Raw genomic sequence first — 23,505 nt, 5'->3', positions numbered from 1 at the left:
CATCTTCAGCAACTGCAGGCTGTAGTAACCATCTGTCCCAGCTTCAGGTCCCTCTAAAACTGTTTCAGAAACTTCATTTTAATGTTCCATAACTGTTTGTTGATGCTTTGTTCTATATACTGCACCAAATCTAATGTAGTTGGCTTTGCAAGAGCTGCATGCCCTAAATTCTGTGAAAATGCTTGGATAAAGAGTAAGAGAGGATTTGCTGTTCACGCCATTAAAATGATACATCATCATCCCTTTGGAAGAATGAGTATGGTCCCAACATTAATTTCGATACCAATTTTAATGTTTAAAAACTAAGAGGTAACAAAGAGATCATAGAACTTGGTAAGATTTTATTTACACATAGAAACTGAAAAACTGTGTTGTTTATTTGGATATGAGCAGCACAAAGTTAACAGGTGATGTTAAAAGGAGCAAAATATTACCAATGACTCACTTCAACAATCTATTAGACATGAGTTTGTATGAAGCATACATTGTTCAAACAACATTGTTTATACTGGATCTGTGTGAGCCTTAGCATATGTTGGGACACTAAAACCAGGCTTCTATAAACAATGTAAAGTTCAAGTCTAGTGGAAAAATACCTTTTCAGTTTATATTTTGTTGGCTATAACACTGAAAACAAAACATACACTGGTATTAATTTGAAAAGCTCTGTAGAACTGACAGTATATAGGGTTTTCCCCTCAAATTTGTGCTCATGATAAAAGCAAATGTTATTTCAAGTTTCATTTTCATCCAAGCCCATAAAGTAAACATGGAAAAAACCACAATTATTTTTAGATGCATTTCTTAACCTCCATTTTTCAGCAGTCCTGAAAAAACATTTCCATGCTTTACCAGTGAGAAAGTCTATGCAAGGCCTCTGATGGATGCACTCTTAGGACATACTCAGCCCTCACCCCTGGACACAGCTATCCAAGGACCTCTGCCTGTTCACAGAGTGGGATGTGCAAGCAGTCCCTGGCCAGGAAGGCTCTTGGCAGCCTCAGGTGCCAGCATTTTGGTCGCATGAGAGCAGCAGGGTCTGAGGCGGAGCAGCCACACGACGCTGCAGGAAGGGAGGGGGCTGGAAATGGCACCAATTGCTCTGGTTGCTGCTGACCCCTGACTTGTCATACTTTTTCTTTCTGAACTACTGGCGTTTCTGATGGCTGAAAATGGAAATGCAGAAGCTCTGCCCTGACTTGTGTTTGCACAAGTTGGGTAAATACATGCCTGGATACAACACGGCATAATGCTAGGTCAAATTGCTGGCTGCAGTTTGCCATGGTTTCTTCCATAAACCCTTCTCGGCACTTCACTCCCAACTGACCCCAGAGAGAAGGTGAGAGGTATCTGGGTGCCAAAGGGGCCCTTTAACAAGGGAGATATTTTACCCAACAGGAAGACTGGCAGACTTGCTGTTGAGAAAACTGGGAGTCATGAACTGGAATTAATCCTAAAAATTTAACTGGACCTTTTGTTTCTCTTTTTACTTTAGGGATGTAATTATAATTTCAAGTTTAGGATTTAACTTGTGAACTCTTGGGAGAAAGAAAAGGATATATATTTTGCTAAGAAGCTAAAGTGTTTGTATTTCTATTAAAATTATTCTTAATATGCAGAGCCTATCTCAACACTTCTATTCATAGGGGATAACCACCTGCAAAAATATACAGCATCCTATTTATTTACAATATATATGTACATAAAAATGAAATTTCCTACAATACAACACAACTGCATAGATTTGTCTTCAGAAACATAGGTATGTGTACAATTTGTGAATTCTAGACTTTCCAGCCCTGTACCTTTTATTAATTCATTATCTTTTTTTTTTTTTTTCACAGTTTGTTACAGAAATCCTTACATTAGATACAAATAAAACATTCTTTGCTGTACGTTACAGGAAATAAGGATTTTCTGATGCCAAGGGCTCTGGGGATTTGTTTATGAAAGCACCATGGTGCCAGCTGATAAAGCTGCATGGAGCTGCTGATGGAGCTGAGTACATTCTGTGGTGCCTTTCTCCTACAGGCACTGGGGTGGGGCAGTAGGACTGGAGGTGGGACACCACCACATGAAAAGTTTTGTTTTGACCAAGGTGCTCTTTAGCCTTAATGTAAGGTTCAAGCAAAGAAATGTATAAATTTAAAGATAAACTAGACATACCATTAATTGTTACTGTTCAAAACTCAGTATCAGAGAGCTGTGTTGCGCTTATGTATTGTAAGGCAGATGTACAGACAAAAACCACACACCATCCAACCCACATTTGCATGTGTGACCTATTGCAGGTGGAGCACAGGCTTTGGGTTCATATGTGGCTCAGAAGAGCAGCCCTCGGAGTGGATGAGCATCCCCATCCCTGACCTCGCAGGATGACACCAGCTCTTGTGCCCTAGGCTTGCACATGTGCCAGGCACCCCTTGGTCCGTGTCAGCTCTACAAAAGGTCTGTGCTGGGGCACAGATTTGGCACTGGCCTTCTGACAAGGAGCACGCATCACCCAGAGAGGTCACTGCCCCGAGATATTGTTCCTAAATAACAATTTACTGTGTTTCACTACCTAGGCATGTTTGCCGTTGGACAGAGAAGGGCAGTTGTATTACGGTTGCTGTAAGCCCATAACTATTTTCTTTGCAATGTGCTGTGGACTAGGAGAGGCAGCAAGGCTGTCTTTTAAGTGTAGGATTAACTCTTGCAATCTTATTAGTAATCCCTGCTTCTAATTAGTCCTTCCTTGTCCCTCACCACACAATTGTTGCTACTACAAAAATGAGAATTTAAAAGTTTTTTGTTGCAGTTATTAGGAGCAATTGTGCATCCAGTCTATGACACTTGCAGTGCTCACAATAGTGATAAACTCTCTATGAAAAGAAAGCATGCTATCACCTACTAAGTAGATATGGTACTCTGGATCCTATTAATTTTACAACAGAGAAACTCCTACAGCATTTCACTGTGCTCTTAAAATCCTAACTAAAATGTGGGACTCATACAGTCGTGACTACAGGTTCACTATTCCAAATGAACTGAATAACAGCAGTACATTTTACAGATAACCTCATACAAATATTGTCATCCATCACTGATGTTGACAGTTACAGCAGGGTCTATTGCATTCTGTTAAGAATGTATAAACCTGATGAGAAAACAAAAAGCACGTTATTTCACGTTCATTACCACAGACATCAAAAAACACATGATTCCTTTCCATAAATATCTATAAATATGATGCCAGTAAATCAGTCTAAGTAAAATTCCCTCTTCTTTTTTTTCTATTTTAATTTTTTTTTTTTACTTTTACGAGACCCAGAAACAAAGTCTGTTTAAAGACTTAATACTTTGGGTATCTATTTTTCAGTATATAAGACATGCTTTGGTGGTTCAGTACCTTGGGTAATTTCACATCTATGCACACTCAGCTCATTCTCCCTATTTATTCAGTAAAACTCCAGTATACAAATAAACTGGGGAAAAGGAGAAGGCAGAATAGCAAAGAGGAGAGAGAGGAATAGTGATAGAGGAGATTTAGGAAGATGAACAATCAGTGACCCAACAGCCTTTCAAGTCGAAGGAAGTTGGGTGCCAAAACTCAATGGTTCGTATTTCAAACAGCAGACTACAGACTATTTGGGGGGGAGGGGGGAGGAAGGAGGAGGGAGATGTCACATATGTGACCCTGCTGGAATCCTGTGCAGCAGATCAGACCTCTAGCTCCTACCTGGATACTTGAAAATCTTTACCAGGATCTTGTCTCTCACAACCCCCCAGTGCACAGCGCTGTGCTGCTCATTAATCAGTAGTAGAAGAAAGACAAAGGGGGAGGAAAGCAGAAGAGCCTGGTAGCATCTTAAGGATAACACTGCACAGCATTCTCAGGTCTGAGTTAGGTTTTTAGGATAAGATCCAGAGAGATTATAAGGCACCTCAAAACCTGAAATGCAACCTTAGCAAGCTGAGTCAGAGAATGGAGTGAGATGCTGGGCTTCTGCTGCAGTGACCACTGAGGGTTGGGTGCCTGCGAAAGGAAAACCACAAATTTACATCCCAGGCTGAGAAGATGCCTGGAATGAGGTGCAAAGAGATAGGAACAAAGCACAGGCTCTTCTCCCAAGCGCTTGCCTAACACCTGCTCTTGTAGGCTATGGTATGGACTTCTCTGTGAATAAGGGCAGGGATCACTCCCATAAGGGGACAGCGCAGAAGGAACGGGTGACCTGCACCATCACAGATAAGGGTCTGAGACCACCCACAGGAAAGTACAAGGGACCTTAGTGCAGGGGTCCCAGGTAGCTCAGCAGTTTGTATGTTAAAGGCTGGGCTAGGGGATGCTTGGGAGAAAGGATGATGCATCAGAGACCTTGCTGGGAGGTTTCCAGTTTTTTTCTTGCTACTGGGCTACTCCAAGTACTTTGGAAGCTTGTGGAATCCACTCTGCCTTATTTCTGGATCACTGTGAAGTAGCATCAGAGGCAAGCACCTCACTGTCTATGCTGAGGTACAGATCTGGCAGTCTGGGCTTAGTAGGCTTAGTTTCTGCAGCATGAACAATCTGCATCTCAATGCCCAAATTTCTAGGAAGGCCCCAAACTAACCTCTCTGGATGTTATCTTTAGAAACCAACTTTCAGGGTCCTGAGATGTATTCTATGATCTCAACTCTTAGTGACTTCAAGCAATGGTAAGGTGTTACATTACAAGGTAATGGCAACTGAGGCAATTCAGTAGCTTACAGAAATCCCAAGATCCCAAGATACTCTATCCCTAACCTTAAAAAGAGTAAGTTGCAATGACAGGTTCCTCACAGCTGATGACAGTCTGCTTCCACAGTTAGAAAGGGAGCTGTCAATGAGAGGGTCACTGCACACTGACAGGTATGGCTCGATCATACCAAGGGCACCACAGCCCTTGGGCATGAAGCGGGGCTCCCTCTAGCCATCAGTTCTTTCAGTGGGAGCCATGTTCACATTCTGACACACTCTTTAGCTCACATGGTGAATGACATAAAGTGAACACGTTTATGCTCCTGGCAGTGCACTAATAGAAGATCCCTGCTCAGGATGGTGAGTGATCACCTACTTAGTTTTTGAATCTCTAAATGTGGTTCTCTACACCAGCTATAAGGCATTAGGCAAATGCTTATTCTGTGGACAATTGTTGCAAGTTACTGTGTTTCTGCTAGTAGAATATCTTGTAATTGTTATGCAGAACTAATGAAAAATGTAAATGAAATCTTTTAAATACACAAAGTATTTCTGTTCGTTTAAAGAAATGTTGCAGATTTCAATTTCCATTAGAAATCTAGTAGTTTTGGCAGAGTGAGTCAAATCCTGCTCCCACTGCTGTCAAAGACCCCACTGACTTCAGTGGGAGGAGGGTAAGATATAAGAGAGGAGCCAGTCCCTACAAGGTATGGAAAAGGCATGAGGTATGATTAAATGCGTAGGTTTTGATAAAACTGGAGCTTGGTATTTTTTTTCTGAGACCAATGGGGCATTACTAAACAGTTTAATGCCGAAGAAAATGCAGACTTCTTATGGAAATCTCCAAATGTCTGCTTCTCTTCAGACTCAAGTACTCATGGTTTGGGGTCAAGTTCTGGTCAACCTCCAACTCAAGTGTGCCAGAGGAATAGTGGCTGGTGGTGGTGGCTGTCCTTCTCCTGCTCCCTGCTCCACATCACAAAGACACACACACAGACACACACAGTCTGTTCCGCAGAGCCATGAATGGGCCAAGCCCTGGGCCTGGTTTGCCCCCCAAAATATCAGAGAGAAGCACCGGATTTAGGACCCACGCTTACACAGCACTCAGCTACGCTCTTGTGGTGCTTTTCATGCCTGTATCCAGAATGCTACATTTAACCCAGTGAGGAAAATGGTGCCTGGAACAGCAACAGAACAAACAAACAAACCAACAAACCAGATGCATACAATTAGAGAGCAGAGTTTTGGCTAAAAGAGGGGGGAAGGATGTGAACGGACAACACTCCAGTTGGAACTGACAGCAACAGGCACTGCTGCCTTAAAGGAGCAGAGCTTGTGGCTGGAGGTCTAAGGAAAATAATGGAACAATGCAATTCATGGGTGGAAGAGGGGAAACTAATTGTGATGAATGTCTATAAGTGATGCTCTATATAATCTCATGGACAATTAACACAGACTTTTTGCTGATCAGAGAGTGATAACACCTGCTGGAAGAATGGGTCTGTTTTCAGCAAGAAAATACTCCCATGACAGTATTTTCAGTACTGGATAATCATTATTTGGATTTGATTGAGTAAACTCACAAAAGGTGGAATAGATAACAGAACGGATGGTTGCGATTTTGGTGTGTAGCAAACAGGGGTATCTTCTTTTGAGAAGAAGGTGAACTTCAGTGGCCTTCGGCACTGCCTCCTGATTGTACCCAGTCATAGATGACCAAGGGAATGCTCACTAGGGAAAACAATACCCCCAGTGCCAAAAAAAGAGAAGCCTGGAAAAAAAGGAGAGAAGATTAATGAATAAAAAGAAAAGACAATTAATTCAAGTATGTTAACTTCTCTTAAGGAGATATACAAGATGATGTATTAAAGTTATCAGAGCTAGCACTTCTGGTAAAGACAAGACCAACAGATAATTAAACAGATTAGCGTCATTAATAATTACTCTCTGAACACCAAACTATTTTTTTTCCTTTCAATTCACTTCTTAAACCCTGATCTCCTCTAAAGATGATTAAGCGAGTCTGTTTTTAGGACTGATCAGCTCTGCTCTTTCCAAAGTCTCACAGAAATCAGTATATTCTTCCCACTGGATATGTGTTCATCTAAGTTCAGCCCTTTTGTCGTGGGACCTGTGGATGCAGCCAAAGTGAAACATGTTTTCTACCTGTCTGCTCAGAGAAGAAAGGTCTAACTGTACAATGCTTCCAGTGCATGCCCCGTTAGACAGGGAATACCCAGGAGTGCTGCATCTTTCAGCTGCAGCATTCTCTGGGGCTCAAAGGAAATCTTTCCAAGGTTCATCCCTATTTGCTCATGCATGCCAAATGGCTAACATAGCACTTCAGCTGGCTGCTTCATGTGGAACCACCCTAAGTCTGACTCAGGTCCATTAAAACAATAAGGAATACTGCAAACGGAGCACTTTGCGTGCTTTCTGGATCAACACACAGAAGCAGAGAGAGCTTGCTGCGCTGAAAGGCTTGTTGAAGTGGGCTGGAGGGCTTCCCGTAGCCTGCTGACAGCTGCTGCTGCTTGCCAGCCAGGGAAGTACCTCATCCCACAGAGAAGGGCCTCCCCAAAACACAAGATGCTGTGCATGGCTTGGCCCCTCCACCAGGGGACTCCCAGGGTAAGCAAAGGAGAAGGTCAAGCACAGCCGCCAGCTGTCTGAAGTACAGAGGGAATGTAATGTAAAGGAGCTCCCACACACGTTCAGATTAGGTCTGCTTCGCACCCAGCACATTAAAGAGAACGACAAGATGGAGGAGTTGCATTGATGGGAATGGAATGCATACCCAAATCCTCTGAGTCAACTTGGATCCATCCTGCTGTGTAATTTTTAAATACAAGGATGAAGGAAGAATGAAGATCAGCATATTGGCAGAAGTGACCCCTGCAAAATTCAAATGAAAGAGTTTTGTTAACTGTCAGCAACAGCTAATTATTGTGTTGCTGATTAGCAACTGTTTTTTCATTAGTAGTACAAAACCAGGATACTCTACCTACAACTCCAAAAATATCCTTCATGGATGGGATAAAAATGACTAACAGGTTGATGATAACCAAAAGAACAAAAGTAACCAAAACATGACGGCATAAGTCAAATTTCGTTTTTCTGGCCATCTCGAATAATGATGAACGCACCTGTAGGGGGAGAGAGAGAGAGGCAGTTTTCTGTCAAAAATAGTCTGTGGGCCAATTCAAAGCTTCCTGTGTTTATTTTAATTGGTTCTTCATGTGACAAATGCAGCATAGATCTGTCAGAAATTTTGGGTTGCCTGAAGTAATGTCCTTTGAAATACTCCTTAAAATTAATTTGTTATTTCAGAACTGTAGGTACACGTGCATGTGCAGCAGGATAGTCCTCTCTTTTTAACATGCTTTTTTGAATCCTTCTGCACTTTAAAAAGAAGTTCACCTCTGAGCCTGCTCCACTAAAGTGATATGATGTAAGAAAGGACCCTTGTGGATTCAATTTAAAACAGATTTAAGATCAAAAGTGATTTATTTATTTATTTATTTATTTACTGTATAGAGAACTTCTCCAGAAGTTAGTGGGCACTTGGCCCGAGAAAAGACTAATCCAAGCTCAAGCTCTCAAGCTGTAGTCTCAGCCACCATTGGATTGTGGTTTGAAGAAATGTGCTGTGCACAGCTGTTATCAACTTCCAAACCATGCAGACCTTTTTACTTACAGTGAAAAACAGCACTGGCACGGTGAGAATCACCGCCACGATCACAGCCAAGCGCACGGTCAGGATCAGGATGTCATCTTTGCTCTGGTATTTGTGAAGCAGATCTGACTGCACATTCTCTATGGGAAAGACAGTAAGGTAAGTGCTCTGGCAAAAAGGCAATTAGTCCACAAAAATCATTGCTTAACAACAGCCTTCTTGAACAACAAGTGATTTATCTGTAAACAAAAGAGTATGGAATGAAACATCCTTGAGTTAAAACAGCACTTTGAACAAAATCCTAATGATCCCATTATTCCAGATTAATCCTTTGGAGGCCTGATTTAGGAATGCATCTCAATTCATGACAGCACATGCCTAAGTCTAAGGTAATTTTCACTGTAGAAAAGACAACAGTGAGACATACACAAAAGCTTGCTTACATATATACATTTATACAAAAATAGGTAAAGTGAAATCGGCTATTTTTAATTGGTTCTGTGGACTTTTTTGGAATTTCCAAATGATATAAAAATAAACACAATGCACTGCAATGGCTGAACTTAATATAAACTGCAAGGTCTTGAGCTAAATTCATCTAAACAGCAAATAAACTTCTAGCAAAAAGCAGTGCCCCTGCTCTCAACTGAGAACAAAGCCTATCTCGGGTCAGCTCTCAGCAGGACGCTCTGACATTTACACTCAAATCCTTCAGCAGCTCCTCTGAGGACTGCCAGCAGAGCCTGCAGCTCAGCTCCACGCTGGCCAGCAGCCCCAACAGCCAAGACAAATCACAGGGGGTGCTTAACAGGGAGGTGCTGGCAATATTTTAATACAACCTCCTGCCAAAATGTTTCCTTGAAGCTGTGATAAATACTGCAGAGCAGGTCTGCATGTACTAACCAGCAGGAAAACCAAGTTGCTGAGGGACCTACATGTTTGCTTTGTAATTTTTAAATATCCAGGAGCAATAACCTAAAGGGGTGGCTGTTAAGCATGCCACCAAATACGCTTGCTGCCCCTTTTTAGGCCCATGCTTTGTTTCTGCCTGCTAATCTTAGAAAGCTGGTGGTAAAACATAACAGCTCTTACAGGGAACTCAGTGGCCACGTCTAATTTACCATCTTTGGCACTTGGGAAAACCTCATGTATTCCTGGAGGCAGAGGGATCTGTCCTGTAGCAAAATGCCTGTACTCCCCCCAGGGTGCCCTTCTGGGTAGAGACCACAGGTCAACACCACCTACACAGTGCCTGAATCCCCACCAGGAGAAAGAAAACACTCTCCCACCTCCCTGCAGATCAGGAGTGGGGTTTTCAAGCCGGGCACATGCACAGCTTCTGCAACACAGAGCTTACTCTGCTCCTGCAAGCACAGACTGCAACTTCTGTACCGCTCACGGGCTGCAGCCAGGTAGGAAGTGAAGGGCAAGGCTTACAGTTGAAGGTCTGTTTTCCTTTCAGCTAGATACACCACAGAGCCCAACCACACTGTGACCTTTTAGGGGAAGAAAAACACCTCTTTTCTGTAATTCTGCAATGTAAATATAGTCATCACTGCAACACTTTTGAGAACACAGCAAACAGACAAGTACTATTGGTGTAAAGAAGAAATGGTCACAATAAAAATACTGTTCTTACCCAGGTAAGGGTAGAGAAGAGGGTTAGAACACTGTAAGTGAACATATGAAAGGTAAGGTCTTTTCGGTCTCAAGGGGAAGAATGAAGGAATTTTATGGAGGAATTCTATATTCCCTCAGTGTCTTTTTTGCAGCCTGTCACTGCACTGACACTGCAGAAGCCCCAGCAGAGCTCTCCACAGCTCCCACCTGTGGGCTGTCAGTGCTGGAGAGCAGGGATGCCTAATGTGGGGAGAGGCACACAAGACACCCCAGGGATTCCTCCGCCATTCCCCCTCAGGAGGGCCAGAAGGACGCAGCCCCTACCTCCTCCATGGACTCCAGACCCTCGTCCTTGAGGGATGTGGGAGATTCCCAGAGAGGAGCGCCACAGATCTGCCTCCTCAGATCCCTGGGGCAATCACATCAGAATCTCCTCCCTGCCAAAGCGAAGGGGTCCATGCTGATTTACACCCACTTGCTCCCTGGGGCTGCTAATTTGATGCATCTCTACAAAAATGTGTTAGATGGGAGCAGCTGGATGAGAACGGCTGATGCTGTTGTCACTTGCAGCCTATTTGTGGGTTTATTGGGAAAATTAGAACAGATGACCTCAAGTTACTTCAACACATGTATACTCAAGGCCTCATAATCAGAATGAGAATTTGAGAAAGCAAATATGAGATAGTACACCTTTGAAAAAAAAAGCCACATTTCATATTTACTTATTTTTTTTCTCTTGCATTTGGTGGCTCACAAGGGACATTATCATGAATGAGGAGGTTGTAACAAAAATGCCATTTAGAATAGGTGAAGACTGATGGGTGACCCTGAGGTAAAAGGCAAACATCAGCTTTGTCACCTGTCTTGTAACCCCTTAACAGTCCATGGAAAAAGACACTACTTTTCAACATTCTCATGATATTGGAATATGGGAGTTCCATGAGCAACATTCCTGGGAGTTCCTGGGCAACATTCATATTTTATCCTACTTTACTTGACAATTGTGCCTTTAGGGCATACATATTGTATCCTTTAGTGATACAACATAATTTGTTAACTGAATTGATGTGCATGGAAAGAGACAGGGTGGGAGTCTCAAACACTGAGATAATCATCCTTTGGTGTCTGAGCTGGCACAACACTCAAAGCTTCCCCATCTTCACTGCCAGTTTGTTTAACCAAGACCTAAAGAGGTCAGCTCTAGGGACACAGGGAAAACATTTGATCTGTTGCCTCTATGATGAAAGTGTTACTAAGAAAGTGAAAAAGCTGTGATGGCCAATTTGTTACTCATTTCCTAGGACCTGCTCTCAAATCTGTCTCAATTTTTGCAAATATGCATGCTTCAGCCATTACCAATGCACACATCATTCAGGTGAGGACCTTGGAATAAAATCTTAGTGGGGCCCAGCTAATCCCCAGTTCTGTAAAACAAATCTCTGCCTCATATATTGAAAATGCTTTTTACAAATAATACTTCCTTTCTGTGCTTTTCATCCACAGGGGAAAAGGAGGAAAGGATTTATACCTTCAATATGAGAACTACAAGGAAAATTATTTGGAAAAGTATTTTAATATAAGTGGATGGATTCTTCCTTTCCAGCTGGGATACACTATTGATTTTACATGTATCCCCTTTCTACTCCAATCAGTAAAGAACTGCATACTTACCGTAGAAAGTCAAATAGCCAAATATGGCAGTCATAAAGTACATCAGAAACATGGCAAAAAATGAGATATTTGAAACCAACTGCATTTTTTTCTGTGAACGGCTGGAGAAAGAACAAGAAAAGAACACATAAGAATGGTTGGGCTGGATTTTTCCATAGCTGTTTCAAAATGTATTAGGTGTTTGCATAAGCATAGTAATTCTGGGGAGACTCATGAATGCATTTTCATTTAAAACAGAACCTCACTGACAGCTACACAAGGACGAAAAGGACTGGGGAAAAGGACCCTTCTTGGGGCTTGAGTGAAAAAATAGTGGGTGTGACCTGTGGGTCTGCTCCATGTCTGTACCTGCTTAAACAGTAAAGCCATGTGGAGAGAGGATGACCCTGAAACACTTTGATAATTAAATTAAATTAAAAGGTCAAAATGAAGGAAGCATAAAATTATACAGAGAGAAAAAAACAACCCAACACGTTCTAAATGACTGCCAAGAAATATTTGTGTCCCCATGGGCAGAAAATACTGGATTTATGCTAACCTGTAAAATAGGTTAAGTGTAAACATTTAATGTTTAGATATTTATTCTGAAATATTCACACTCCAGTACCTAAACTCGGACTTTTAAATCCACACAAGGTTGCTCTAATAGGTACCTGGGAACCTGCTCAAGTCACTTGAAACTTAAAGCACCCAGCAAGTGTCTGAGGGCAGTCATGGGTCTGACTGACCCTGACCTCTCCCCTGGGGCTTCCCCATGTCCCAGGACCCCACTGCAGCTGCCCAGGGCTGTCAGCAGTGTCACAATCTAAAGGTCTTTTAGTATCAGTAAGGCTGAAAGCACTTTTATTCTCCTGGTACTGCAACAGACTTTTAGTTGCACGAATGCTGTGGAACAAACACTGCTAGCGGAACACACGCCTCTCCTACGCCAAATATCAACCAGCAGAACTTGGCTCTCCCCCGGCTGCTGTGTACTTCCAGGGAAAACTCCCAAGTATTGCATTATTCTCCACCTCCCTCGCCCCTGCTCCAGGGGCACAGCACGCCTGGGAGGCCAGATTTCCTAGCTGAGAGCCACGCTTGATGAGTGTTACTAAAGCCCACCTCTGAATGGTACAAATGACTCAGAGCACCTCTGAGCTAACACTTTCCATGTAAAACGGTTCAAAACAATAAACTATTAAAAAAAAAAAAAGAAAAGAAGGGCTTACTCTTTAAGTTCGCTGTAAATCGGGAGGACTGATGGGTGGCACACAAATGCAAAAGCAATGGTGGGCAAAGCGTACACGGTCTGTTCAGAGAGAATTTCAGAAAATAAGTTAAGAAGTATTTTCCCCAGTGGTCTGAAGAAATGTTCCATGTTCAACTACCTCAGCTCCAAGCTCTTCAACCAAACACTGAGAGCCTTTCTGAGAAGGCAGAAGACCTGTCAATTAGCATGTGTTTAATGAAATGTGGAAACCAGCGCGCTTTCAACAGGAGGACAAAGTCTTGCGCTGGCGGCATGAGCGCAGCAGTGACTGTGCTCGCAGAGCACAGAGCTGGATGCCATGCTGCTGCTGGCTTTGCCCCCTGGGATGGGTTTGCCTGCCAGCTACTGCCACCGTTACTAGCACAGTGTCACGTGTGAAAGGGACGTGTGGTGGGTCACCGCTACGCTACCCTGCCTTGGCATGGAGAGGGGTGCGCACCCATGGTGCTAAGGCTGAAGTCCTGAAGAGGAAGCCCGTATCCAGACTGTAAGAAAAGAGAACAGGAATGCAGAACTTACAAAGAAATGGATATTTCAAGGTACCAGACTGAATCCCTTAATTTCCCAGGCCATCAAAAGGACTAGGAGGGCTGTGGAAGGAGCATGCTTTTTCTTGGGGAAAGAGAAAGACCATTACGTCACCAGAAAGGGCAGGAGGCCTCCAAGTGGGACCTCAGCCCCTGAACTTGGGTGGGTTTCAGTCCTCAGGCAAACTTCAAAAATGGTATCAGTGCTCAGGCACTTCCATTCTCCTGAGGGAACAGCTATGAGCAGAGGTCACATATCTGAAATTATAGGTAATTATAGGTCATCCTCTAAGGACAACATGAGTCTATTCTACATGCAGCTCTGTCCTGCCCTCTGAGATCTGCTTGTGCTGGTCACAGGCATCCCACACAAGACATCCTGGTGCAACCCAGGCCTGACAGACTCAGTAAATGTGCTGGTTGCTCTCCAGAGGTCCTTCCTTGCCCAGGCCTTTGCCACCCCTCCCTCACTCACAGCACAGTACTGTTGTGGTGTCTCCATCTGTAGGGATATTCAGAAGTTGCCTGGACAAAATGCTGGGGGGCCTTGCTTCAGCACAGAGGTTCGACCAGGTGATCTCCAGGTCTCTGGCAACCTCAGATATCCTTCTGTTCTGTGAAACTGTCCTGTCTCTCCTCTCACACAATGAAGTTGCTAAAATGACTGGCAAACTGTTGGCCCATAGGGCAAGCCTCTGGAGTTCAGCTCCAGTGTGCCTAATTCAGAGGGACCGACCCTTCTGAGGTGCCTCTATTGGCTCTGAGGCAAATGCTGACATTCACTGCCGAAAAAGACTACTCTTTAATGCTTTCTGAAATATACCTACACCTAAGCTGCCATGGCACAAGTTAACTAATTCTTGGTCCATCATGACTGATCTGGGGTGATGGTTACCCCCGACCAAAGAAAAGTGCTTCACTTGGCTTCTTCAATTGAAGCTGGTGGTTTAAATTTTAAAAAAATACTTTTTGCACAGCTCTGCTATAAATGTGCATTCCCTATGAAAGTGACTAAGGCCCTGAGGACCATGCCCTGAGGGATAAGGTGCTGTTTCACTGAGAGCATTGCATCCCAGTGCACTGACAGGAGCCATTCTCCTGCTCCTACAGTGAGAGAAGCTGCCCTCTCACATTCTCTTAGACCAACATTTTCTGCAGCTGTGTGGTGATGAAGGGAATCATCCAGCTGAAAGGCAGCCAAATTTTTGCTGGATTATCTTGCAACCATATCCTTTTCACAATCCAGTCCACCGCATGGCTACAGAAACGTGTATCCTGTTAGGCAGAAGTGGTTTTTGTGCACAAGGACAGAGGTTATGGGCTTCGGATGCAGATGTGGCCGACAGCCTCTACTGAGCAACAGCCTAAAGGCACAGTTGCAGCACAGATAGTAAGCAGCAGTGGAAAGGAAAAATCTCCTGAAGAGAGCAGTCATTGTCCTTAACACATCTACTACCAGGGCAAGACAAGACTGCAAGGAGACACATTCACCATGGCATCTCTGTAAGAGCGGGCAAGGACACCCGTTGTGCATTAACCACTGGATCATGAGCGGAACCATGGAGAATCAGGCCCTTTGTGGTGCTGATCACAATAAGTATATGGGGTGTAGGTGCATATATTATGTGAATTAAAAGTAAGTATTATAAAAAGAAACATACCTTGGAATTAAAGATAACATACTTTGGCTTACACGTATGTTCTGAGCTATTTGATAGGATAGATGATGTTGCATTTAGCCCTTGTCCATCACAGGGAATTTGAAACTTCTTGTAAATAACCTAGAATAAGAGGAGAAGATAGCTAATTGCTAAAATAATAATGAAAAGCAAATTAGAATTAAAATATCAGTGGAATTGTGGGCATCCTGGCCTGTATCAGCACTAGTGTGGCCAGCAGGACTAGGGAAATGATCATTACCCTGTACTCAACACTGCTGAGGTTTTCCCTCAAGTGCTGTTTCCAGTTCTGGGCCTCTCACTACAAGAAGGACATTGAGGTGCTGCAGCATATCCAGAGAAGGGCAACACAGCTGGTAAAGGGCCTAGAGTGAGTCGTAAGAGGAGCTGCTGAGGAAGCTGGGGATGTTTAGCCTGGAAAAAGAGGCTAAGCAGGGACTTTACTACTCTCTACAGCTGCCTGACAGGAGGCTGTAGCCAGGTGGAGCTCAGCCTCTTCTTCCAGGTAACAAGTGACAGGACGAGAGGAAATGACCTTAAGTTGCACCAAGGGGCATTCAAACTGGACATTAAGAATTTTTTTTTTTTAATGGAAATAGCATTGGAAAGATTGCCCAGGGAATTGGTGGAGTCACTATCCCTAAAAGTATTCAAAAACACACAAGTGGATGTTTCACTTGAGGACAGAGTTTAGTGGTGAACAATGTGCTTGGTGGACAGTTGGACTTTTCCAGTCTCTTCATCGCCAACACCTTAACAATTCTGATTCCAAGTGATTCATCCAACAAAGAAAGCAAGCTGAACTTACCACTACCAGGAAAAATACCATGCAGCTTAATGAAAATCCACTGGTATAACCAAGGTATCCTGAAAGAAATTAAGAGGAAGTCTCATACAGAATAATTTTATTTGTCTTATCTTGGTTTTTTTTGCTTTTTGCTCCTTCATGAAAAGTTCAACTGTATTAAACATTTAATATGTATTGTGAACTTCTGGGCAGGACAAAAGCATGTCCTGTTGGTGTGGGAGTCTCCCTAAGTCTTTCAAGTCTCCTTGCTTTTGGGCAAGCCTAAGCCTTGCTCTGACCTGTTGTGACTTCCTCAGGGTCACCTTTACAACAGTTTAACTAACTTTACTTTTAAAAGAAGCTGTGATAATTGAAAAAACATGCAAGTGTGCAATTGAAATCTGAATGTGACCCAGGTTCCTTGAGTCATGTCAGCTGAGTTTGGGTTTTTGTTTCAAAAAGGAAGATCCCAAATGGACTTTGATGCCAAATGTTGTTACCAGCATGGTTTTAAAAAAATACACTGTATACCTGCTGGCATTGGAGTTGGATTCAAACACATCTGAAAATGCAATTCTCTGTACATATCTTACTTCAAAGTCCAATTCTTCCAATTAACCTCACCAGTAAAACTTTTCATGCAGATAGAAAAGTAACATTTTTTCTAATGTCACCATTTGTGAACTGGATTTTATGGGCCATACATAAACTTGAATTACCTTATGAAATGAAGACCCTCTTAGCTGTAATTTGTAAAATCAATTTCCACAATTGTAGGGATAAAGCTGCTTAATACTGAGCTCAATCACTGTGATAATTTAGGCCTACTTGTTTCAAAATGCTCAGAACACAGATTATTTCTGGATCAGGAATGCTGCTTGGATAAAAATGAGAGCATATTTTTCTTATTATAGTTGAATTGTCAGTTTGGCCATCAGTGGCACAATATCTTGGTTCCTCTTTTTCATTCTTGTGGTGGTATTTTCATCTTACCTAAGTTCTTCAGGAGACATAAAGGGAGGATTATGCAAAACGTCACTGTGACAACAAGAATCCGCCCATCCACGTACCATTCCCTGTATAAAACATTAAAAAAACCATACCATGAGCACATCCTAAACATTTTCTGGTTTTTCTTACTCATCCTCTTTGATTGCTATACTTACAGAACTATCTTTGGTCTCCTTACCCTACAAGTTCCTAAAAAAGGAGAGAAAGGATCATATCTTGGCTTTGTAGCCCCACTAGGTGGGTGTGGCACTGCTCTCACTCAGGTAGGGCAGATTTCCAGAGTTACCAAAGTATTACCCTACCATGGAGATCAGTGCATGGGTCTGAGAGGCACAACCACCACCTCTGTAACCTGATACAAGCCACCCTGCCAGGACAATGAAAGATCACACAATGGGCCACAGAGCACAGTGGGGCTGGGGGGCCACCACGAGTCATTTGCCACACGACCCACGCACTGGAGCTGCAAACAGGCTCCAGCAGGCTGGCATGCACAAGCTACCCCAAGTCTGCATCTCCTCTACCAAAGCGTTTTGCATCCTACTATAAAGAAAGAAAGAGGAGAAGGGGCAGTGTTAGTGATGTTCTGTGTGACCTATTTCCATTGATTGGCCCAGAATAGTAGGAAATGCTAAGAATGGAATCTCTATGATCTTCTCCTACACTGCAGCACACCACATAATCCAGTGCAAGGCGTATTTACTGGCATAAAAAAATGCCACCCCTCTACTAAAGTAGCTGGTAAATGCCAAAGAGAGATAAGGGCAGAAATCTTATTTATATAAATATTCTGCAGTGGTCATTTGCTAGTAGCAAAGAATTTCACTCTGTAGACATTGTTTCAGGGGCAAAATCACGTAAGAGGCTGAGAACTCAGGAAAACACATAGTATCTTTAACTTGCATTGTTCCCAATATTTCAAGGGTTGCCTAACACTGTAAAATACTGGATTTTATGATAAGAATTTCGTATATAACAAAATTCTTCATGAGAACTTGGTGTGCAAAAAGGGTAACTAAAGTTTCATTTCATCTTCTCCTTCCCAAATTTGTCTTGTCTTTTATTAACGCAATGAGATAGTCCTGTGAAAATCCACTTTGACAAACCTAAAGGGTATCCAATACTTCAGAGCTTTTGTAAACATATTAAAAAAAGCTTAAACTTAAATTAAAGCTTAAACTTTACTATACAATGTTAAATTCCACAGTCTAAGTACCAGAACTAATTCAACTTACGAAAAAGTTTCTTCTTTTCCCATTAGAAACTTTATGGCAGAAGGCAGCTCATTTTTGACTATGAAGAGATAGCTCAACATTGCTGGAGGAAGAAGAAGATAATTTTAGAAAATGGGTAAAATAGTTTGTGGAACTCAAAGTTTTCCCACATCAGTGTGAGATGATAGAAGACCCCAAACTATGACTGACTATAAATTACTGATCACTCAGTAATGCAGTATTTTTAAAGGGCTGCATGCAAAGTGATAGCCACATATATTGAGGAGCATGAAGGTCCCTGGATGTCATGGAGAGAAGTAACCTGACTTGTTTGCAGCTGTAAAATTACTGAGATATTCCTGGGCTTTGTTTTTCAATATTCCTTATTTCCTTTACCTCCAACATTCTGAAGAGATGTAGATCCAAAGACAATCATTTTCCCTGGGGTACCAAAGATCTGCTCACCAAGCTTTTCATACACCATGCAGCCTGCATGAGAAGAAGAGGAGGAAGGTAACAAACATTCTACTGAAAGCTGTTGAGTCAAAGCATTTACGATTCCTTTTCAGCCAAACACCTATCGATGCAGCCAAACCTGCCATTTCCAAGTAAATAGGGAGCTCTCTTCAGCCCTGGAAAGAGAGCTTGTTGGCTACCAGTCACTTCTGAAATGGGAGCTCTTAATGAGAGTATGACACGCCTTTAATGAGTCTGTCTATAGTCACACATTAAGCTCTGGTATCCTCATCCCAGCATATTAAGTTTTGCACCTGCAATGAGAGTAATGTAGAAAGGCTCCTCTCCAGACGAAACCCAGCACAGCAGGATCCACAAGTCAGCTCTGGCAGCCTGGACACACACTACTGCCATTCTGCAGTTCTGCTTGCCTTGACTGAATGATCAAATGAGGACAGCCACTGGTTTAGGGGATCATTTATGGCTTCTAATGACAAAGCCTCAACTTGTGAATTCTCAGTATTGTATGTTTTTGGTAAAGCAGGCAAAGGTGTAAAAGATAACTAAAATTTACTTTCAAATATCTGTCAAACTTGTGAAACTCCTCTATTAATTGGTTTGTTTTTATGTTACTTTTTTTTTCCCACTTTGCTGTGATGTAGGCTGATAAAAAGAGTGGACATTGTGAAGATGGTGAGATACATAGGAACAGAAAGAGAAATACTGCAGATCTTGTACGGGGCAGATGATTTTTAAAATGTATCCCATTATCTGGTTTTCTCTATATTACCTTACAGATGACATTTCTGCTTTAAAGTTTGTGTAAAAAGTAAGTTTGAGCTTAAATGTACCAGCAACATAGCAAACAGGACTTAGATTTTGAGAGTAATGTGGCTCAAATGTATCCACATTGAGGAAGATGTACCTAGTTGAAAGAGGCAGTTGCTGACACTATACATACTATAACAGTAATCACAAGTTGTTAAATTGCATATTTAAATATTACAGTATTCTTAGGCACAGATTATTTTTTAAACATGGCTTTAGACATTGTTAACAAGGAAAGACGCTCTTGGACTTCAGAACACAGTGTCATTTGACATAATACTGTAGGCAACTTCTAATTTCTGTGTTTAGATAGTGTATCTGTGTTACAGTTACACTTCTCTCTGTGAAGGAACTGTTCCCTTTTATTTTATTCTAAGAAAACTCCACCACAAAAATTATCAGGAGTTTTACACTAACCACTAAGGACAAACTGTATTTCCAGGTAAGCTTCACCATAGGCAAAGATTCATTACATTTCATTTGCAATTTGATTTGTAATGCAAAGAAACTATATGATATGTTCCTTCTAGCTCACTGAAGATAACATTTCTGGGCAGCAGAATTAATTCTTTGTCATAAATATTTCTCTTTATAGTGATGTTGTTCTCCATTGCCATGCCATAAAATCTTCAAATTCTTGTTAGTTCTAGGCTTCAGACCCAAAGTGTGTCAGGCCTTCCTATTGTGTCAGCAAAGTGATAGAAACTCCCATCTTACACAAAGCACCTGGCCTCATTTGAACGCTTGTCACCTCTTGATTTTTACATTCTACTGCATGGTGTAGCGTCTTAAATTACCTGTTTCCTTTGAACACACCAACAGGAGATGTATTGAATAAATAGACAGCAGTGTGACCGAAACCAAAAGCAGCCTAAAAAAGAATGGAAAATAAAGTTTACCATATGAGATGAGGTCTGACATTGCAATATTTCATGTCAGATCATGTTCCTATTGACTCTGAGAAAATTTTTTATTCTCCTGACAATGCAGTAAGCCCTAAAATACATGTGATTCACATCCTGCTTGCAGTTCTACCATGGAGGTAGAAAATTCTGCATGTAGAGGGATACAACCAAAAAAGACTTAGCAGAGCTGCAGAGTTACATCTCCTCATATTGAAAAAAGCAAGAATAAAGATGTTTTATCAGATAGGAATGAAGATTTATCAGAGCACAGAAAAGCCACATATGTCACTCAAAATTCATTTTAAGGTGCCTTTTTTTTTTTTTTCCTGGATGCAGAGTGAAAATTTAAAGCAAAGTCCTTTATTTAAGGACTTCCATACCAAATGGAAACATCTTTTCTATCTTTTCCAAACATGTTTCATATGCTACCACAGGAGTGCCCAAATGGCTTTTTATGTACCTCACATAGCCCAAGGAGGAGGAAGATGGCGGGAGTTTAGGCTAGACTGGCTTCCCTTGGGAATAAAGACTGCAACCAAAGGCTTGTATTTTGTCCAGGTAGAGGTTCATGTTCCCTCATTGATGTCAGTCCTGGTCTGACCATATTATGATCCATAATTTAACTTCACACAGAAGAATTGCAGGAAGTAATGACCAAACTGTTTGTGTAGGGAACTTGCTGGCACAGATGATGATTAGTCAGTGCTGGGGGCCAAGTGCATAAAAGCACATTTTCTCATTGCTCAATGTCTTTAATCCATGCACCATGTGTGCCTTCCCCTCCAACACTCTGACACACAAAGACCTGATGATGTTTTCATGATGTGTGCGAAGAGTATTCAGACAATCTGTTGGCAATTCCTCCCTTCATTATGTCAACTACCCTCCGGACACCGAGAAAAACAAGGCTAAAATTCAGGAGAAAACAAACTGCTGCCATAGATAGGCAGCAACACATCTTTTTCATAGGAATACATAGAAAGAACAGAATGAGAAGCCTCCTCCCCCCACTTTTTTATTAGTTTAGACTGGAAATACTTTCGTGCCAAATGATGACCGACTAGTTTCTTGGGGCCCGAGGAGCAGGGAGAAACATAAAGAGGTGACAGGAGGAACTGTCCTTTCGCCAGCAAAGAATGATGGTTGACAGTAACAACACACTCTTTGTATAGCCCTAAGGGTGTTTCTCCTTGAGAAGGTGGAGAAGGAAAGGAAGACTGTACTAGCTGAGGTCACCCTGGTCCATTTTTTATGGATTTGCTAAGCCCGTGTTCCCTGCCGAGCCGTTCCGCCCCTGTCTGCCTGCAGACACGACGCTCAGCCCCAGTGCTCAGCTGCTGGGGCTGACTCACTCCCAGCCCCAAATGGCTACAGCTCCGCATGCCAGCATCCAGTCTGTCTTAATATTAAAAGCTTCTGTTTTTCAGGCACTGAGCTCATGGAGCCTTTGCCGTGGTAAAAATAACACTCCCAAGCAGCCAGGTATTTATCTGATCTGTTGTCCTTAGCTCCCCATAGAGTTCCTACAGACACTTGGCATTTTCATTAGCACTGTATGAAAAACTTGTTTGTGCTAGGACTGTGGTATGGACAGGAATATTCGTGCCAGAACCACCCCTTGGAAAGGAATGAAAATGTCCATGCCACTCGCTCTGCACAAATTCAAAACAGAAGCAGGGGATCTTGCACTGCAGTCCCAAAAGCACTCCTCTACTTTTTATTTTGTCTGCTTTCAAAGAAGAGCTGGTAGCTACGGAAGCCAACAGCAGATACGAAAGTTACCTTCCCCCAAAAGAACAAACAGTTTAGGCTAGGGGACTGATACAGTTTTGGGAAGAGCAAAGTGCTTCTGTGATGCCTTCTGCTGTCTTCCCCCAGATGTCACATTTACCAGGTAAACTGAAACCTGTGCTGTCCCTCCCCTCTGTCAAGTCCCAGGCTTTGGGGCCAGGAGACCTGTGAGGCTTATGAAGTCACAAGAATTATTTCACTGAGTAGTTCTGAACCATCAAAAGGTGCAGAGGATGGAAGAGCACAGGGTTTGCTCTCGTACAGCCTCCCTGCAGGTCTGCCAGCCTGCCCTAAAACACTGCAGGAGTTACACTGTGGCTTCCTGGCCCCTTCCAGACACACCCAGCAGAAGTGGCTGCAGTATGAAACTTCAGCTGCAGTCTCATACTATTCCCCACCTAACAAGCCCCTCTGCCTCAGCAAGGTGTTTCAGCTCACGTGCAGTGCTGGGTTAAATGCAGGCTGAAAATGCCTTGTCCTTGGCCACCCCTATTTCTCTGCAACATGATCCATCACTTTGGTCCTGGCTCCCCAGGATGAAACCACAAGCAATAGCAACTGCTCCTGCCCTCCCCAGGTAGACCAGCTCATCTCGAGCTTTCCAAACTTTTACTGTTATCTTTCTACAGCAAAGTTTTCTCTCCTTTTGCGTACTGGAAATGATGCTCTCTTTTGGTCTAGGCAGTAGTTATCAATAACACCAGGATTAAGTTCCTCTGAGTTCCCACCCTCAGTAATTTTGCCTAGAAAAGTACAATGCTTTGTTATGGCACAGTTAAGCAAATAAGATGTGTCATTGCCACGTTTATTTTGCACATCTTTTGCTTAGGATATCGGATCTGAATTGATCCACATATTCATGGCAGTACACACTTCACACTGCAAGAGCCCAAAATTTGTGAGAGTGGAAATCAGGCTGGGTCTGCTTTGTTAGTGCTGAAAATGCTCCCTTTATTTTTCTGCATCTGCAGAATTTTCAGCGATAGTGCATGCCAATACCGGATAAAGCAACCTAGAACCTTTCCAGAACTGTGCTACTCAAAACTAGTGAATTTAACATCTTTCTCATGTGCAAAAAGCAGTGAAAGTATTGCTAGGATTCTAATCACCTGCAAAGCAGAAATGATCTACCTGTGACAATGACAGCAGAACTATACACTTATGGGAAAAATTAACTGAACTAGCATGTAAGAAAAAAATCTACGACTAATGGACGATGTTTAATGCTGAGATTATGGCATGGGAGCAGAACATTTAAAGCAGTTCAACTTTAAGCCTAACTACAACATGTTAGGATCCTGCATCTCCAGGCTTCCAAGGGGGAAGCTCTAACAGCCTGCTCAGGTAGGTCCTGCTGACTTACTTCCTTTGATCTCAGCTGGC

General features: G+C 42.5%; 1 protein-coding gene across 1 annotated transcript in view; it reads right to left on the bottom strand.

The window, feature by feature from the left end:
• Positions 1–270: 270 nt before the first annotated feature.
• Positions 271–23,505, bottom strand: part of SLC38A1 (solute carrier family 38 member 1) — a 42,570-nt gene continuing 19,335 nt past the window's right edge. Inside the window, exons 5-16 of the mRNA XM_041411310.1 lie at positions 20,224–20,297; positions 18,539–18,631; positions 18,164–18,245; positions 16,911–16,993; positions 15,939–15,997; positions 15,113–15,232; positions 12,884–12,963; positions 11,673–11,773; positions 8,403–8,521; positions 7,710–7,851; positions 7,503–7,600; positions 271–6,476 (exon numbers count right to left, since the gene is read on the bottom strand). Of these exons, the coding sequence (XP_041267244.1) occupies positions 6,375–6,476; positions 7,503–7,600; positions 7,710–7,851; positions 8,403–8,521; positions 11,673–11,773; positions 12,884–12,963; positions 15,113–15,232; positions 15,939–15,997; positions 16,911–16,993; positions 18,164–18,245; positions 18,539–18,631; positions 20,224–20,297 (1,153 nt within the window). The 3' untranslated portion in view covers positions 271–6,374. The remainder of the gene's footprint in view (positions 6,477–7,502; positions 7,601–7,709; positions 7,852–8,402; positions 8,522–11,672; positions 11,774–12,883; positions 12,964–15,112; positions 15,233–15,938; positions 15,998–16,910; positions 16,994–18,163; positions 18,246–18,538; positions 18,632–20,223; positions 20,298–23,505) is intronic.

This window comes from Onychostruthus taczanowskii, unplaced genomic scaffold, assembly GCF_017590055.1.
Source record: "Onychostruthus taczanowskii isolate IOZ18803 unplaced genomic scaffold, ASM1759005v1 scaffold35, whole genome shotgun sequence".
NCBI classification, from domain to species: domain Eukaryota; kingdom Metazoa; phylum Chordata; class Aves; order Passeriformes; family Passeridae; genus Onychostruthus; species Onychostruthus taczanowskii.
This window is presented reverse-complemented; position numbering and strand designations above follow the sequence as displayed.